General features: G+C 45.1%; 1 protein-coding gene across 2 annotated transcripts in view; it reads left to right on the top strand.

Annotated features, from left to right (window-relative positions):
- The first annotated feature begins 229 nt into the window (after nt 1–229).
- LOC140418133 (uncharacterized protein C14orf93 homolog) overlaps nt 230–20544 on the top strand; it is a 94304-nt gene continuing 73989 nt past the window's right edge. Inside the window, exons 1-2 of one of the 2 annotated variants that reach the window (XM_072501548.1) lie at nt 230–249; nt 5062–5685. In XM_072501548.1, coding sequence (XP_072357649.1) covers nt 5251–5685 — 435 coding nt within the window. In that variant the 5' untranslated portion in view covers nt 230–249; nt 5062–5250. Of the gene's footprint in view, nt 250–284; nt 347–5061; nt 5686–20544 lie in introns of those variants that run through there. The other variant, XM_072501547.1, reaches the window with a different exon arrangement.

A 20544-nucleotide genomic window follows, 5' to 3' on the forward strand; every position in this document is an offset into this window, starting at 1 on the left:
GAAGGGCGGTACCCGAGAAGGAGCGGCGGGACGAACTAAAGGAGGAGGCGACCAATGGTGGTGGGGGGACTGCTGGACAGACAGCTGAGCGGGCCAATTACAACGTGGGGAGGCTGACAGACAGCTCAGGCGACCAATGGAGCGGAGGGGGCGGGGGTAAAAGACGGAAGAGCACACCAATGGCGGCCATCGAGAGGGTGACGGACAGGCGGGGGAACCAATGGAGGGGGTGATGGCGCTGACGGACAGGTTGGGCGGCCAATAGGGGCGGGCGGGGGGCGGGAGTTCGGGGGGGGGCCCGTGTACACGGGGCCGAGTGGCGGCGGTGCACACGGAGCTGGAACTGGTGGGTACACGGGGCTGAGGGAATGGCGGCGTGTGTGAGGGGTGGGGAGGGGGGATACATAAAAACTCAATTGTTGATATTAATTTTTTATTGAGCGTGGAGGACCCCGGGGCCGCCCCTTCCCTCCCCCCCCCCCCATCACGGCCGGGGTATATCCCGGGTGTGTACCCACTGCCGTCCCCTCCCTCAGGCTGACTCTCCGTGTACCAGGCCCCGGCCCCGCCCACATCCGGGAAACACGGCCTCGCGCCTGGCCGTTTGCCTTCAAACTGAGGGGGCGGGGCCGGAGGAGAGCGCGGCTGGAGAGAGGGGGAGGGGCTGGAGGACAAAGGGGGAGGGGCGTGAGGAGAGTGAGAGGGAGGGGCGTGAGGAGAGAGAGGGGGAGGGGCTGGAGGAGAGAGAGGGGGAGGGGCTGGAGGAGAGAGAGGGGGAGGGGCGTGAGGAGAGAGAGGGGGAGGGGCTGGAGGAGAGAGAGGGGGAAGGGCGTGAGGAGTAAGAGGGAGGGGCTGGAGGAGAGAGAGGGGGAGGGGCGTGAGGAGTAAGGGAGGGGCTGGAGGAGAGAGAGGGGGAGGGGCTGGAGGAGAGAGAGGGGGAAGGGCGTGAGGAGTAAGAGGGAGGGGCTGGAGGAGAGAGAGGGGGAGGAGCTGGAGGAGAGAGAGGGGGAGGGGCTGGAGGAGAGAGAGGGGGAGGGGCTGGAGGAGAGAGAGGGGGAGGAGCTGGAGGAGGGGGAGGGGCTGGAGGAGAGAGAGGGGGAGGGGCTGGAGGAGAGAGAGGGGGAAGGGCGTGAGGAGTAAGAGGGAGGGGCTGGAAGAGAGAGAGGGGGAGGGGCTGGAGGAGAGAGGGGGTGAGGGGCGTGAGGAGTAAGAGGGAGGGGTTGGAGGAGAGAGAGGGGGAGGGGCGTGAGGAGTAAGAGGGAGGGGCTGGAGGAGAGAGAGGGAGTGGCTGGAGGAGAGAGAGGGAGGGGCTGGAGGAGAGAGAGGGGGAGGGGTGTGAGGAATAAGGGAGGGGCTGGAGGAGAGAGAGGGAGTGGCTGGAGGACAAAGGGGGAGGGGCGTGAGCAGAGTGAGAGGGAGGGGCTGGAGGAGAGAGGGAGGGGCTGGAGGAGAGAGAGAGTGTGGCTGGAGGACAAAGGGGGAGGGGCGTGAGGAGAGAGAGGGAGGGGCTGGAGGAGAGAGAGTGAGAGGGAGGGGCTGGAGGAGAGAGAGGGGGATTGAGGTGTGAGGGGGAGGGGCTGGAGAGGGGGAGGTGATGGAGGAGTGAGGGGGAGGGGCTGGAGGAGGGAGGTGCTGGAGGAGAGAGGGAGTAGCTGGAGGAGAGCGGGAGTAGCTCGAGGAGAGAGAGGGAGTGGCTGGAGGAGAAAGGGGGAGGGGCATGAGGAGAGTGAGAGGGAGGGGCTGGGGGAGAGGGAGAGGGAGTGGCTGGATGAGAAAGGGGGAGGGGCATCAGGAGAGTGAGAGGGAGGGGCTGGAGGAGAGAGAGAGTGAGGGAGGGGCTGGAGGAGGAGGAGGGGGGGCGGAAGCGGGAGGGGCTGGGGAGGGGGAGGGGTTGGAGGAGGGGGAGGGGTTGGGGGAGGGGCTGGGGAGGGGGAGGGGTTGGGGGAGGGGTTGGGGGAGGGGCTGGGGAGGGGGAGGGGTTGGAGGAGGGGGAGGGGTTGGGGGAGGGGTTGGGGGAGGGGGAGGGGTTGGAGGAGGGGGAGGGGTTGGGGGAGGGGCTGGGGAGGGGAAGGGGTTGGAGGAGGGGGAGGGGCTGGGGAGGGGGAGGGGTTGGAGGAGGGGGAGGGGCTGGGGAGGGGGAGGGGTTGGAGGAGGGGGAGGGGTTGGAGGAGGGGGAGGGGTTGGAGGAGGGGAGGGGTTGGAGGAGGGGAGGGGTTGGAGGAGGGGGAGGGGTTGGAGGAGGGGGAGGGGTTGGAGGAGGGGGAGGGGTTGGAGGAGGGAAAGGGCCTAGAGGGGGGAGGGCCTAGAGGGGGAGGGGCTGGGGGGGAGGGGCTGGAGGGGGGAGAGGGGGAGGGGCTGGAGGGGGAGGGGCTGGAGGGGGAGGGGCTGGAGGAGAGACAAGAGGAGGGGCTGGAAGAGAGAGACGGGGAGGGGCTGGAAGAGATAGAGGGGATGGGCTGGTGGAGGGGGAGGGGCTGGAGGAAAGGGGGCAGGGCTGGTGGAGAAAGGGGGAGCGGCTGGAGGAAAAGGGGAGCGGCTGGAGGAGGGGGAGGGGCTGGAGGGGGAGAGGGGGAGGGACTGGAAGAGGGGGCGGGGCTGGATGAGCGAGAAGGGGAGGGGCTGGAGGAGATGGGGGGGTGGGGCTGGAGGAAAAAGGGGGAAGGGCTGGAGAGGGGGATTGAGGTGTGACGGGGAGGGGCTGGAGAGGGGGATTGAGGTGTGAGGGGGAGGGGCTGGAGAGGGGGAGGGGATGGAGGAGTGAGAGGGGGAGGGGCTGGAGGAGGGAGGTGCTGGAGGAGAGAGGGAGTGGCTGGAGGAGAGAGAGGGAGTGGCTGGAGGAGAGAGAGGGAGTGGCTGGAGGACAAAGGGGGAGGGGCGTGAGGAGAGTGAGAGGGAGGGGCTGGAGGAGAGAGAGTGAGAGGGAGGGGCTGGAGGAGAGAGAGTGAGAGGGAGGGGCTGGAGGAGAGAGAGGGGGATTGAGGTGTGAGGGGGAGGGGCTGGAGGAGAGAGAGTGAGAGGGAGGGGCTGGAGGAGAGAGAGGGGGATTGAGGTGTGAGGGGGAGGGGATGGAGGAGTGAGAGGGGGAGGGGCTGGAGGAGGGAGGTGCTGGAGGAGAGAGGGAGTAGCTGGAGGAGAGAGGGAGTAGCTGGAGGAGAGAGAGGGAGTGGCTGGAGGAGAGAGGGAGTGGCTGGAGGACAAAGGGGGAGGGGCGTGAGGAGAGTGAGAGGGAGGGGCTGGAGGAGAGAGAGGGGGAGGGGCGTGAGGAGTAAGAGGGAGGGGCTGGAGGAGAGAGAGGGGGAGGGGCGTGAGGAGTAAGAGGGAGGGGCTGGAGGAGAGAGAGGGGGAGGGGTGTGAGGAGTAAGAGGGAGGGGCTGGAGGAGAGAGGGAGTGGCTGGAGGAGAAAGGGGGAGGGGCATGAGGAGAGAGAGGGAGGGGCTGGGGGAGAGAGAGGGGGAGCGGCTGGAAGAGAAAGGGGGAGGGGCGTGAGGAGAGAGAGAGAGTGAGGGAGGGGCTGGAGGAGAGAGAGAGTGAGGGAGGGGCTGGAGGAGGAGGAGGGGGGACGGAAGGGGGAGGGGCTGGGGAGGGGGAGGGGTAGGAGGAGGGGGAGGGGCTGGAGGAGGGAAAGGGCCTAGAGGGGGAGGGGCTGGGGGAGGGGCTGGAGAAGGGGGAGGGGCTGGAGGGGGAGAGGGGGAGGGGCTGGAGGAGAGACAAGGGGAGGGGCTGGAAGAGAGAGAAGGGGAGGGGCGTGAGGAGTAAGAGGGAGGGGCTGGAAAAGAGAGAAGGGGAGGGGCGTGAGGAGTAAGAGGGAGGGGCTGGAGGAGAGAGAGGGGGAGGGGCGTGAGGAGTAAGAGGGAGGGGCTGGAGGAGAGAGAGGGGGAGGGGCGTGAGGAGTAAGAGGGAGGGGCTGGAAGAGAAAAGGGGAGGGGCATGAGGAGTGAGAGGGAGGGGCTGGAGGAGAGAGGGGGAGCGGCTGGAGGAGAAAGGGGGAGGGGCATGAGGAGTGAGAGGGAGGGGCTGGAGGAGAGAGGGGGAGGGGCTGGGGGGAGAGAGGGGGAGGGGCATGAGGAGTGAGAGGGAGGGGCTGGAGGAGAGAGGGAGTGGCTGGAGGAGAAAGGGGGAGGGGCATGAGGAGTGAGAGGGAGGGGCTGGGGGGAGAGAGAGAGTGAGGGAGGGGCTGGAGGAGAGAGAGAGTGAGGGAGGGGCTGGAGGAGAGAGAGGGGGAGCGGCTGGAGGAGAAAGGGGGAGGGGCGTGAGGAGAGAGAGAGGGGGAGGGGCTGGGGGAGAGAGAGGGGGAGGGGCTGGGGGAGAGAGAGGGGGAGGGGCTGGGGGAGAGAGGGGGAGGGGCTGGGGGGAGAGAGAGGGGGAGGGGCTGGGGAGAGAGAGGGGGAGGGGCTGGGGGGAGAGAGAGGGGGAGGGGCTGGGGGAGAGAGAGGGGGAGGGGCTGGGGGAGAGAGAGGGGGAGGGGCTGGGGGAGAGAGAGGGGGAGGGGCTGGGGGAGAGAGAGGGGGAGGGGCTGGGGGAGAGAGAGGGGGAGGGGCTGGGGGGAGAGAGAGGGGGAGGGGCTGGGGGGAGAGAGAGGGGGAGGGGCTGGGGGAGGAAGGGGGAGGGGCTGGGGGGAGAGAGAGGGGGAGCGGCTGGAGGAGAAAGGGGGCACTGGGCCACTTTCTGCAGGGGCAGCACGGTGGCCTCACGGGGTTCGATCCCAGCCCTGGGTCACTGTCCGTGTGGAGTTTACACAGTCTCCCCGTATCTGCGTGTGTCTCTCCCCCACAACCCAGATGATGTGTGTTGCGGCCACGCTAAATTGCCGCTTAATTGGAAATAGATGTGAATTGAGCCTGTGCGGAGCCGATGTCCTCGCCCGGGTCCAGCACCTGGGGATGGGAAAGGGGGCCGTCGATATGGGACAGTCACCAATAGGTTCCATCGCAGGGGAAGCGGTTCGGGAGAACAGCCTTCAGAGAATGTGGGCTCGCTCGCGCCGGGAGCCATTTTGAGGTCAATGCTGGTGGGAGGAATGGCATGGCCCGCTCGGTTAACTGCCTTCTCCATCTGTTGCAGGTCCTCGGCCGCGCGGGAGAATCGAAGAGGTCCCTGAGGCGGTGCTGGGGCGATTGAGCGGGCCGGGCAGCCAGCAAGAAACAGGAGCCGCTCGCGGCCTCAACGAAGAGCCCGATGGGCACAGACAGCGACAGCTTGATGCCTCCTCCTCGGTGACGTCGCCCGCCCGCCCTCCTCCCTGCCCGCCAGATGTCCTTCAGCGCCACCATTCTCTTCACGCCCCCCGCGGCGGGCAGCGGTGCCGCCCCGCCTCGGGGGGACAACCCACCCCCCGCCACCGTCACGGTGGGGGGCGAGGGGGTGGCAGTCAGCGGCACGGACCAGCTCCTGCACCTCATCTACCAGCGGCTGCAGACGGCGGCCACGGCCGCCCAGGAGGCCCTGGCCATCGCCCGCGCCAACCAGCGGATACTGCGGGGGCTGCAGGTGGACGTGCGGAGGCTGGCGAGGGCGGGCGAGCAGGCCCGGGACGCCACCCCCTCGCCGGAGGAGGTGCCCGGCTCCCCGGAAGACATAAAGGGCCCTCTGGAAATCGTGACCCTACCCCACACACCGCTGGAGACCCAGGAGACAGGAACAGCAAATTGTCAGGGGCACAATGACGGCCCTTCCACAGAAAACATGGTATGTACATGGGGATGGTCAGTAACAGAGAGAGACCGATATACTCTACAATATACACAGGGTCTGTTATTCTCTATAATATACACAGGGGCTGTTATTCTCTATAATATACACAGGGGCTGTTATTCTCTATAATATACACAGGGGCTGTTATTCTCTATAATATACACAGGGGCTGTTATTCTCTATAATATACACAGGGGCTGTTATTCTCTATAATATACATAGGGGCTGTTATTCTCTATAATATACACAGGGTCTGTTATTCTCTATAATATACACAGGGACTGTTATTCTCTATAATATACACAGGGACTGTTATTCTCTATAATATACACAGGGACTGTTATTCTCTATATTATACACAGGGGCTGTTATTCTCTATAATATACACAGGGGCTGTTATTCTCTATAATATACACAGGGGCTGTTATTCTCTATAATATACACAGGGGCTGTTATTCTCTATAATATACACAGGGGCTGTTATTCTCTATAATATACACAGGGGCTGTTATTCTCTATAATATACACAGGGGCTGTTATTCTCTATAATATACAGAGGGGCTGTTATTCTCTATAATATACACAGGGTCTGTTATTCTCTATAATATACACAGGGACTGTTATTCTCTATAATATACACAGGGACTGTTATTCTCTATAATATACACAGGGACTGTTATTCTCTATATTATACACAGGGGCTGTTATTCTCTATAATATACACAGGGGCTGTTATTCTCTATAATATACACAGGGGCTGTTATTCTCTATAATATACACAGGGGCTGTTATTCTCTATAATATACACAGGGGCTGTTATTCTCTATAATATACATAGGGGCTGTTATTCTCTATAATATACACAGGGTCTGTTATTCTCTATAATATACACAGGGACTGTTATTCTCTATAATATACACAGGGACTGTTATTCTCTATAATATACACAGGGACTGTTATTCTCTATAATATACACAGGGACTGTTATTCTCTATAATATACACAGGGGCTGTTATTCTCTATAATATACACAGGGACTGTTATTCTCTATAATATACACAGGGACTGTTATTCTCTATAATATACACAGGGTCTGTTATTCTCTATAATATACACAGGGTCTGTTATTCTCTATAATATACACAGGGTCTGTTATTCTCTATAATATACACAGGGGCTGTTATTCTCTATAATATACATAGGGGCTGTTATTCTCTATAATATACACAGGGTCTGTTATTCTCTATAATATACACAGGGACTGTTATTCTCTATAATATACACAGGGACTGTTATTCTCTATAATATACACAGGGACTGTTATTCTCTATAATATACACAGGGTCTGTTATTCTCTATAATATACACAGGGTCTGTTATTCTCTATAATATACACAGGGTCTGTTATTCTCTATAATATACACAGGGTCTGTTATTCTCTATAATATACACAGAGACTATTATTCTCTATAATATACACAGGGGCTGTTATTCTCTATAATATACACAGGGACTGTTATTCTCTATAATATTGACAGGGACTGTTATTCTCTATAATATACACAGGGACTGTTATTCTCTATAATATACACAGAGACTGTTATTCTCTATAATATACACAGGGGCTGTTATTCTCTATAATATACACAGGGACTGTTATTCTCTATAATATACACAGGGACTGTTATTCTCTATAATATACACAGGGACTGTTATTCTCTATAATATACACAGAGACTGTTATTCTCTATAATATACACAGGGGCTGCTACTCTCTATAATATACACAGGGAATGTTATTCTCTATAATATATACAAAGGCTGTTATTCTCTATAAAAGACACAGGGGCTGTTATTCTCTATCATATACACAGGGACTGTTATTCTCTATAATATACACAGAGACTGTTATTCTCTATAATATACACAGGGACTGTTATTCTCTATAATATACACATGGACTGTTATTCTCTATAATATACACAGGGACTGTTATTCGCTATAATATACACCGGGACTGTTATTCCCTATAATATACACAGGGTCTGTTATTCTCTATAATATACACAGGGGCTGTTATTCTCTATAATATACACAGGGACTGTTATTCTCTATAATATACACAGGGACTGTTATTCTCTATAATATACACAGGGTCTGTTATTCTCTATAATATACACAGGGTCTGTTATTCTCTATAATATACACAGGGTCTGTTATTCTCTATAATATACACAGAGACTATTATTCTCTATAATATACACAGGGGCTGTTATTCTCTATAATATACACAGGGACTGTTATTCTCTATAATATACACAGGGACTGTTATTCTCTATAATATACACAGGGACTGTTATTCTCTATAATATACACAGAGACTGTTATTCTCTATAATATACACAGGGGCTGTTATTCTCTATAATATACACAGGGACTGTTATTCTCTATAATATACACAGGGACTGTTATTCTCTATAATATACACAGGGACTGTTATTCTCTATAATATACACAGGGTCTGTTATTCTCTATAATATACACAGGGTCTGTTATTCTCTATAATATACACAGAGACTGTTATTCTCTATAATATACACAGGGGCTGTTATTCTCTATAATATACACAGGGACTGTTATTCTCTATAATATACACAGGGGCTGTTATTCTCTATAATATACACAGGGACTGTTATTCTCTATAATATACACAGGGTCTGTTATTCTCTATAATATACACAGGGGCAGTTATACTCTACAATATACACATGGACTATTATTCTCTATAATATACACAGACAGTTATTCTCTATAATATACACAGGGACTGTTATTCTCTCTAATATACACAGACTGTTATTCTCTATAATATACACAGAGACTGTTATTCTCTATAATATACACAGGGGCTGCTACTCTCTATAATATACACAGGGAATGTTATTCTCTATAATATATACAAAGGCTGTTATTCTCTATAAAAGACACAGGGGCTGTTATTCTCCATAATACACACAGGGACTGTTATTCTCTATAATGTACACAGGGACTGTTAGTCTCTATAATATACACAAGGACTGTTATCTCTATAATATACACAGAGACTGTTATTCTCTATAATATACACAGAGACTGTTATTCTCTATAATATACACAGAGACTGTTATTCCCGATAATATACATAGGGGCTGTTATTCTCTATAATATACAACGGGACTGTTCTTCACTATAATATACACAGAGACTGTTATTCTCTATAATATACAAAGAGACTGTTATTCTCTATGATAAACACAGGGACTGTTATTCTCTATGATATACACCGGGACTGTTATTCTCTGTAATATACACAGGGACTGTTATTCCCTATAATATTCACAGCAGGTGTTATTCTCTATTATATACACAAGGACTGTTATTCTTTATAATATACACAGGGACTGTTATTCTCTATAATATACACAAGGACTGTTATTCTCTATAATATACACAGCGGCTGTTATTCTCTATAATATACACAAGGACTGTTATTCTCTATAATATACACAGCGGCTGTTATTCTCTATAATATACACAAGGACTGTTCTCTATAATATACACAGCGGCTATTATGCTCTATAATATACACAGAGACTGCTATTCTCTATAATATACACTGAGGCTGTTAGCCTCTCTAATATACACAGAGGCTGTTATTCTCTGTAATATACATAGAGGCTGTTAATCTCTATAATATACAGAGACTGTTATTTTTTTTTACAAAGAAGTGTACAGCACAGGAACAGGCCCTTCGGCCCTCCAAGCCCGTGCCGACCATACTGCCCGACTAAACTACAATCTTCTACACTTCCTGGGTCCGTATCCTTCTATTCCCATCCTATTCATATATTTGTCAAGATGCCCCTTAAATGTCCCCATCGTCCCTGCCTCCACTACCTCCTCCGGTAGTGAGTTCCAGGCACCCACTACCCTCTGCGTAAAAAACTTGCCTCGTACATCTACTCTAAACTTTGCCCCTCTCACCTTAAACCTATGCCCCTTAGTAATTGACCCCTCTACCCTGGGGAAAAGCCTCTGACTATCCACTCTGTCTATGCCCCTCATAATTTTGTATACCTCTATCAGGTCGCCCCTCAACCTCCTTCGTTCCAGTGAGAACAAACCGAGTTTATTCAATCGCTCCTCATAGCTTATGCCCTCCATACCAGGCAACATTCTGGTAAATCTCTTCTGCACCCTCTCTAAAGCCTCCACATCCTTCTGGTAGTGTGGCGACCAGAATTGAACACTATACTCCAAGTGTGGCCTAACTAAGGTTCTATACAGCTGCAACATGACTTGCCAATTCTTATACTCAATGCCCCGGCCAATGAAGGCAAGCATGCCGTATGCCTTCTTGACTACCTTCTCCACCTGTGTAGCCCCTTTCAGTGATCTGTGGACCTGTACTCCTAGATCTCTTTGACTTTCAATACTCTTGAGGGTTCTACCATTCACTGTATATTCCCTACCTGCATTAGCCCTTCCAAAATGCATTACCTCACATTTGTCCAGGTTAAACTCCATCTGCCATCTCTCCGCCCAAGTCTCCAGACAATCTAAATCCTGCTGTATCCTCAGACAGTCCTCATCGCTATCCGCAATTCCACCAACCTTTGTGTCGTCTGCAAACTTACTAATCAGACCAGTTACATTTTCCTCCAAATCATTTATATATACTACAAAGAGCAAAGGTCCCAGCACTGATCCCTGTGGAACACCACTGGTCACAGCCCTCCAATTAGAAAAGCATCCCTCCATTGCTACCCTCTGCCTTCTATGGCCTAGCCAGTTCTGTATCCACCTTGCCAGTTCACCCCTGATCCCGTGTGACTTCACCTTTTGTACTAGTCTACCATGAGGGACCTTGTCAAAGGCCTTACTGAAGTCCATATAGACAACATCTACTGCCCTACCTGCATCAATCATCTTAGTGACCTCCTCGAAAAACTCTATCAAGTTAGTGAGACACGACCTTCCCTTCACAAAACCATGCTGCCTCTCACTAATACGTCCATTTGCTTCCAAATGGGAGTAGATCCTGTCTCGAAGAATTCTCTCCAGTAATTTCCCTACCACTGAAGTAAGGCTCACCGGCCTGTAGTTCCCGGGATTATCCCTGCCACCCTTCTTAAACAGAGGAACAACATTGGCTATTCTCCAGTCCTCCGGGACATCCCCTGAAGACAGCGAGGATCCAAAGATTTCTGTCAAGGCCTCAGCAATTTCCTCTCCAGCCTCCTTCAGTATTCTGGGGTAGATCCCATCCGGCCCTGGGGACTTATCTACCTTAATATTTTTTAAGACACCCAACACCTCGTCTTTTTGGATCACAATGTGACCCAGGCTATCTACACCCCCTTCTCCAGACTCAACATCTACCAATTCCTTCTCTTTGGTGAATACTGATGCAAAGTATTCATTTAGTACCTCGCCCATTTCCTCTGGCTCCACACATCGATTCCCTTGCCTATCCTTCAGTGGGCCAACCCTTTCCCTGGCTACCCTCTTGCTTTTTATGTAAGTGTAAAAAGCCTTGGGATTTTCCTTAACCCTATTTGCCAATGACTTTTCATGACCCCTTCTAGCCCTCCTGACTCCTTGCTTAAGTTCCTTCCTACTTTCCTTATATGCCACACAGGCTTCGTCTGTTCCCAGCCTTTTAGCCCTGACAAATGCCTCCTTTTTCTTTTTGACGAGGCCTACAATATCACTCGTCATCCAAGGTTCCCGAAAATTGCCGTATTTATCTTTCTTCCTCACAGGAACATGCCTGTCCTGTATTCCTTTCAACTGACACTTGAAAGCCTCCCACATGTCAGATGTTGATTTGCCCTCAAACATCCGCCCCCAATCTATGTTCTTCAGTTCCCGCCTAATATTGTTATAATTAGCCTTCCCCCAATTTAGCACATTCATCCTCGGACCACTCTTATCCTTGTCCACCAGTACTTTAAAACTTACTGAATTGTGGTCACTGTTACCGAAATGCTCCCCTACTGAAACATCTACCACCTGGCCGGGCTCATTCCCCAATACCAGGTCCAGTACCGCCCCTTCCCTAGTTGGACTGTTTACATATTGTTTTAAGAAGCCCTCCTGGATGCTCCTTACAAACTCTGCCCCGTCTAAGCCCCTGGCACTAAGTGAGTCCCAGTCAATATTGGGGAAGTTGAAGTCTCCCATCACCACAACCCTGTTGTTTTTACTCTTTTCCAAAATCTGTCCACCTATCTGCTCCTCTATCTCCCGCTGGCTGTTGGGAGGCCTGTAGTATACCCCCAACATTGTGACTGCACCCTTCTTATTCCTGATCTCTACCTATATAGCCTCACTGCCCTCTGAGGTGTCCTCTCGCTGTATAGCTGTGATACTCTCCTGAACAAGTAGCGCAACTCCGCCTCCCCTTTTACATCCCCCTCTATCCCGCCTGAAACATCTAAATCCTGGAACGTTTAGCTGCCAATCCTGCCCTTCCCTCAACCAGGTCTCTGTAATGGCAACAACATCATAGTTCCAAGTAGTAATCCAAGCTCTAAGTTCATCTGCCTTACCCGTAATGCTCCTTGCATTAAAACATATGCACTTCAGGCCACCAGACCCGCTGTGTTCAGCAACTTCTCCCCGTCTGCTCTGCCTCAGAGCCACACTGTCCCTATTCCCTAGTACTCCCTCAATGCTCTCACCTTCTGACCTATTGCTCCCCTGCCCACCCCCCTGCCATACTAGTTTAAACTTTATAATATACACAGGGTCTGTTATTCTCTATAATATACATAGGGGCACTTATTCTCTATAATATACACCGGGACTGTTATTCTCTATGACATACACAGAGACTGTTATTCTCTATAATATACACAGAGACTGTTATTCTCTATAATATACACGGTTTGTTATTCTCTATAATATGCACAGGGACTGTTATTCTCTATAATATACACAGGGGCTGTTATTCTCTAGAATATACACAGGGGCTGTTATTCTCTATAATATACACAGGGGCTGTTATTCTCTATAATATACACAGCGGCTGTCATTCTCTATAATATACACAGGGTTTGTTATTCTCTGGAATATACACAGGGACTGTTATTCTCTATGATATACACATGGCCTGTTATTCTCTATAATATACACAGGGACTGTTATTCTCTATAATATACACGGAGACTGTTATTCTTCATAGTATACACAGGGGCTGTTATTCTCTATAATATACACAGACTGTTATTCTCTACAATATACCCAGAGACTGTTATTCTCTGTAATATACCCAGGGACTGTATTCTCTATAATATACACACAGACTATTATTCTCTAGAAAAACACAGCGGCTGTTATTCTCTGTAATATACACAAGGGCTGTTATTCTCTATAATATACACAGGGACTGTTATTCTCTATAAGATACACAGGGACTGTATTCTCTATAATATACACACAGACTATTATTCTCTAGAAAAACACAGCGGCTGTTATTCTCTGTAATATACACAAGGGCTGTTATTCTCTATAATATACACAGGGACTGTTATTCTCTATAAGATACACAGGGACTGTATTCTCTATAATATACACACAGACTATTATTCTCTAGAAAAACACAGCGGCTGTTATTCTCTGTAATATACACAAGGACTGTTATTCTCTATAATATACACAGCAGCTGTTATTCTCTATACTATACACAAGGACAGTTATTGTCAATAATAAACACAGGGACTGTTATTCTCTATAATATACACAGAGACTGTTATTCTCTATCATATACACAGAGACTGTTATTCTCTATAATATACAAAGCGGCTGTCATTCTCTATAATATACACAGGGGCTGTTATTCTCTATAATATACACGGGGTCTGTTATTCTCTGTAATATACACAGAGACTGTTCTTCACTATAATATACACAGAGACTGTTACTCTCTATAATATACTCAGGGACTGTTATTCTCAATAATATACACAGGGACTGTTATTCTCTATAATATACACAGACAGTTATTCTCTATAATATACACAGGGACTGTTGTTCTTTATAATATACACAGACTGTTATTCTCTATAATATACACAGGGACTGTTATTCTCTATAATATACACAGGGGCTGTTATTCTCTATAATATACACAGGGGCTGTTATTCTCTATAATATACACAGAGGCTGTTATTCTCTATAATATACTCAGACTGTTATTCTCTATAATTCACACACAGACTGTGATTCTCTATAATATACACAGGGACTGTTATTCTCTACAATATCCACAGGGACTGTTGTTCTCTATAATATACACAGGGGCTGTTATTCTCTATAATGTACACAGGGACTGTTAGTCTCTATAATATACACAAGGACTGTTATCTCTATAATATACACAGAGACTGTTATTCTCTATAATATACACAGAGACTGTTATTCTCTATAATATACACAGAGACTGTTATTCTCTACGATATACACAGGGACTGTTATTCTCTATAATAGACACAGGGACTGTTATTCCCTATAATGTACACAGGGACTGTTATTCTCTATAATATACACAGGGTCTGTTAGTCTCTATAATATACACAAGGACTGTTATTCTCTATAATATACACAGAGACTGTTATTCTCTATAATATACACAGAGACTGTTATTCTCTATGATAAACACAGGGACTGTTATTCTCTATGATATACACCGGGACTGTTATTCTCTGTAATATACACAGGGACTGTTATTCCCTATAATATACACAGCAGCTGTTATTCTCTATTATGTACACAAGGACTGTTATTCTTTATAATATACACAGGGACTGTTATTCTCTATAATATACACAGAGACTGTTATTCTCTATAATATACACGGTCTGTTATTCTCTATAATATGCATAGGGACTGTTATTCTCTATAATATACACAGGGTCTGATTTTCTCTATAATATACACAGGGGCTGTTATTCTCTAGAATATACACAGGGGCTGTTATTCTCTATAATATACACAGACCTGTTATTCTCTATAATATACACAGCGGCTGTCATTCTCTATAATATACACAGGGTCTGTTATTCTCTGGAATATACACAGGGACTGTTATTCTCTATGATATACACATGGCCTGTTATTCTCTATAATATACACACAGACTGTTATTCTCTATAATATACACAGGGACTGTTATTCTCTATAAGATACACAGGGACTGTATTCTCTATAATATACACACAGACGATTATTCTCTAGAAAAACACAGCGGCTGTTATTCTCTGTAATATACACAAGGACTGTTATTATCTATAATATACACAGCAGCTGTTATTCTCTATACTATACACAAGGACAGTTATTGTCAATAATAAACACAGGGACTGTTATTCTCTATAATATACACAGAGACTGTTATTCTCTATCATATACACAGAGACTGTTATTCTCTATAATATACAAAGCGGCTGTCATTCTCTATAATATACACAGGGGCTGTTATTCTCTATAATATACACAGCGTCTGTTATTCTCTGTAATATACACAGAGACTGTTCTTCACTATAATATACACAGAGACTGTTACTCTCTATAATATACTCAGGGACTGTTATTCGCTATGATATACACAGGGACTGTTAGTCTCTATAATATACACATGGACTGTTATTCTCTATAATATACACAAGCTGTTATTCTCTATAATATACACAGAGACTGTTCTTCACTATAATATACACAGAGACTGTTACTCTCTATAATATACTCAGGGACTGTTATTCTCAATAATATACACAGGGACTGTTATTCTCTATAATATACACAGACAGTTATTCTCTATAATATACACAGGGACTGTTATTCTCTATAATATACACAGGGGCTGTTGTTCTCTATAATATACTCAGACTGTTATTCTCTATAATACACACACAGACTGTTATTCTCTATAATATACACAGGGACTGTTATTCTCTACAATATCCACAGGGACTGTTGTTCTCTATAATATACACAGGGGCTGTTATTCTCTATAATATACACAGGGGCTGTTATTCTCTATAATATACACAGGGGCTGTTATTCTCTATAATATACACAGAGACTGTTATTCTCTGTAATATACACAGGGACTGTTATTCTCTATAATATAGAGAGACTGTTATTCTCTATTATATACACAGGGTCTGTTATTCTCTATAATATACACAGAGACTGTTATTCTCTATAATATACACCGGGACTGTTATTCCCTATAATATACACAGACTGTTATTCACTATAATATACACAGGGGCTGTTATTCTCTATAATATACACCGGGACTGTTATTCCCTATAATAGTCAGAGACTGTTATTCTCTATAATATACACAGGGTCTGTTATTCTCTATAATATACACAGGGACTGTTATTCTCTATAATATACACAGGGACTGTTATTCTCTATAATATACACAGGGGCTGTTATACTCTACAATATACACATAGACTATTATTCTCTATAATATACACAGACAGTTATTCTCTATAACATACACAGGGACTGTTATTCTCTCTAATATACACAGACTGTTATTCTCTATAATATACACAGAGACTGTTATTCTCTATAATATACACAGGGGCTGCTAGTCTCTATAATGTACACAGGGACTGTTATTCTCTATAATATACACAGGGTCTGTTAGTCTCTATAATATACACAAGGACTGTTATTCTCTATAATATACACAGAGACTGTTATTCTCTATAATATACACAGGGACTGTTATTCTCTATAATATACATAGGGGCTGTTATTCTCAATAATATACAACGGGACTGTTCTTCACTATAATATACACAGGGACTGTTATTCTCTATAATATCCACAGGGACTGTTATTCCCTATAATGTACACAGGGACTGTTATTCTCTATAATATACACAGGGTCTGTTAGTCTCTATAATATACACAAGGACTGTTATTCTCTATAATATACACAGAGACTGTTATTCTCTATAATATACACAGAGACTGTTATTCTCTATGATAAACACAGGGACTGTTATTCTCTATGATATACACCGGGACTGTTATTCTCTGTAATATACACAGGGACTGTTATTCCCTATAATATACACAGCAGCTGTTATTCTCTATTATATACACAAGGACTGTTATTCTTTATAATATACACAGGGACTGTTATTCTCTATAATATACACAGGGACTGTTATTCTCTATAATATACACAAGGACTGTTATTCTCTATAATATACACAGCGGCTGTTATTCTCTATAATATACACAAGGACTGTTCTCTATAATATGCACAGCGGCTATTATGCTCTATAATATACACAGAGACTGCTATTCTCTATAATATACACTGAGGCTGTTAGTCTCTCTAATATACACAGAGGCTGTTATTCTCTGTAATATACACAGAGGCTGTTAATCTCTATAATATACAGAGACTGTTATTCTTTATAATATACACAGGGTCTGTTATTCTCTATAATATACATGGGGCACTTATTCTCTATAATATACACCGGGACTGTTATTCTCTATGATATACACAGAGACTGTTATTCTCTATAATATACACAGGGGCTGTTGTTCTCTATAATATACACAGAGGCTGTTATTCTCTATAATATACTCAGACTGTTATTCTCTATAATACACACACAGACTGTTATTCTCTATAATATACACAGGGACTGTTATTCTCTACAATATCCACAGGGACTGTTGTTCTCTATAATATACACAGGGGCTGTTATTCTCCATAATATACACAGGGGCTGTTATTCTCTATAATATACACAGGGGCTGTTATTCTCTATAATATACACAGAGACTGTTATTCTCTGTAATATACACAGGGACTGTTATTCTCTATAATATAGAGAGACTGTTATTCTCTATTATATACACAGGGTCTGTTATTCTCTATAATATACACCGGGACTGTTATTCTCTATGATATACACAGAGACTGTTATTCTCTATAATATACACAGAGACTGTTATTCTCTATAATATACACGGTCTGTTATTCTCTATAATATGCACAGGGACTGTTATTCTCTATAATATACACAGGGTCTGATTTTGTCTATAATATACACAGGGGCTGTTATTCTCTAGACTATACACAGGGGCTGTTATTCTCTATAATATACACAGGGGCTGTTATTCTCTATAATATACACAGCGGCTGTCATTCTCTATAATATACACAGGGTCTGTTATTCTCTGGAATATACATAGGGACTGTTATTCTCAATGATCTACACATGGCCTGTTATTCTCTATAATATACACAGGGACTGTTATTCTCTATAATATACACGGAGACTGTTATTCTTCATAGTATACAGAGGGGCTGTTATTCTCTATAATATACACAGACTGTTATTCTCTATAATAAACACAGGGACTGTTTTCTCTATAATATACCCAGGGACTGTATTCTCTATAATATACACAAGGACTGTTATTGTTTATAAATATACACACAGACTGTTATTCTCTATAATATACACAGGGTCTGTTATTCTCTATAATATACACAGGGACTGTTATTCTCTATAAGATACACAGGGACTGTATTCTCTATAATATACACACAGACTATTATTCTCTCGAAAAACACAGCGGTTGTTATTCTCTGTAATATACACAAGGACTGTTATTCTCTATAATATACACAGCAGCTGTTATTCTCTATAATATACACAAGAACAGTTATTGTCAATAATAAACACAGGGACTGTTATCCTCTATAATATACACAGAGACTGTTATTCTCTATCATATACACAGAGACTGTTATTCTCTATAATATACAAAGCGGCTGTCATTATGCTCTATAATATACACAGAGACTGCTATTCTCTATTATATACACTGAGGCTGTTAGTCTCTCTAATATACACAGAGGCTGTTCTTCACTATAATATACACAGAGACTGTTACTCTCTATAATATACTCAGGGACTGTTATTCGCTATGATATACACAGGGACTGTTAGTCTCTATAATATACACATGGACTGTTATTCTCTATAATATACAGAGCGGCTGTTATTCTCTATAATATACACAGAGACTGTTCTTCACTATAATATACACAGAGACTGTTACTCTCTATAATATACTCAGGTACTGTTATTCTCAATAATATACACAGGGACTGTTATTCTCTATAATATCCACAGGGACTGTTGTTCTCTATAATATACACAGGGGCTGTTATTCTCTATAATATACACAGGGGCTGTTATTCTCTATAATAGACACAGGGGCTGTTATTTTCTATAATATACACAGAGACTGTTATTCTCTGTAATATACACAGGGACTGTTATTCTCTATAATCTACAGAGACTGTTATTCTCTATTATATACACAGGGTCTGTTATTCTCTATAATATACACAGAGACTGTTATTCTCTATAATATACACCGGGACTGTTATTCCCTATAATATACACAGACTGTTATTCACTATAATATACACAGGGGCTGTTATTCTCTATAATATACACCGGGACTGTTATTCCCTATAATAGTCAGAGACTGTTATTCTCTATAATATACACAGGGTCTGTTATTCTCTATAATATACACAGGGACTGTTATTCTCTATAATATACACAGGGACTGTTATTCTCTATAATATACACAGGGGCTGTTCTTCTCTATAATATACACAGAGACTGTTATTCTCTATAATATACACAGACTGTTATTCCCTATAATATACACAGGGACTGTTATTCTCTATAATATACACGGCGGCTGTTATTCTCTATAATATACACAGGGACTGTTATTCTCTATAATATACACAGAGACTGTTCTTCTCTATAAATATACACAGAGACTGTTATTCTCTATAATATACACAGGGGCTGTTGTTCTCTATAATATACACAGAGGCTGTTATTCTCTATAATATACTCAGACTGTTATTCTCTATAATACACACACAGACTGTTATTCTCTATAATATACACAGGGACTGTTATTCTCTACAATATCCACAGGGACTGTTGTTCTCTATAATATACACAGGGGCTGTTATTCTCCATAATATACACAGGGGCTGTTATTCTCTATAATATACACAGGGGCTGTTATTCTCTATAATATACACAGAGACTGTTATTCTCTGTAATATACACAGGGACTGTTATTCTCTATAATATAGAGAGACTGTTATTCTCTATTATATACACAGGGTCTGTTATTCTCTATAATATACACCGGGACTGTTATTCTCTATGATATACACAGAGACTGTTATTCTCTATAATATACACAGAGACTGTTATTCTCTATAATATACAGGGTCTGTTATTCTCTATAATATGCACAGGGACTGTTATTCTCTATAATATACACAGGGTCTGATTTTCTCTATAATATACACAGGGGCTGTTATTCTCTAGACTATACACAGGGGCTGTTATTCTCTATAATATACACAGGGGCTGTTATTCTCTATAATATACACAGCGGCTGTCATTCTCTATAATATACACAGGGTCTGTTATTCTCTGGAATATACACAGGGACTGTTATTCTCAATGATCTACACATGGCCTGTTATTCTCTATAATATACACAGGGACTGTTATTCTCTATAATATACACGGAGACTGTTATTCTTCATAGTATACAGAGGGGCTGTTATTCTCTATAATATACACAGACTGTTATTCTCTATAATATACTCAGACTGTTATTCTCTATAATACACACACAGACTGTTATTCTCTATAATATACACAGGGACTGTTATTCTCTACAATATCCACAGGGACTGTTGTT

Source organism: Scyliorhinus torazame, chromosome 5 (genome assembly GCF_047496885.1).
Source record: "Scyliorhinus torazame isolate Kashiwa2021f chromosome 5, sScyTor2.1, whole genome shotgun sequence".
NCBI lineage: Eukaryota > Metazoa > Chordata > Chondrichthyes > Carcharhiniformes > Scyliorhinidae > Scyliorhinus > Scyliorhinus torazame.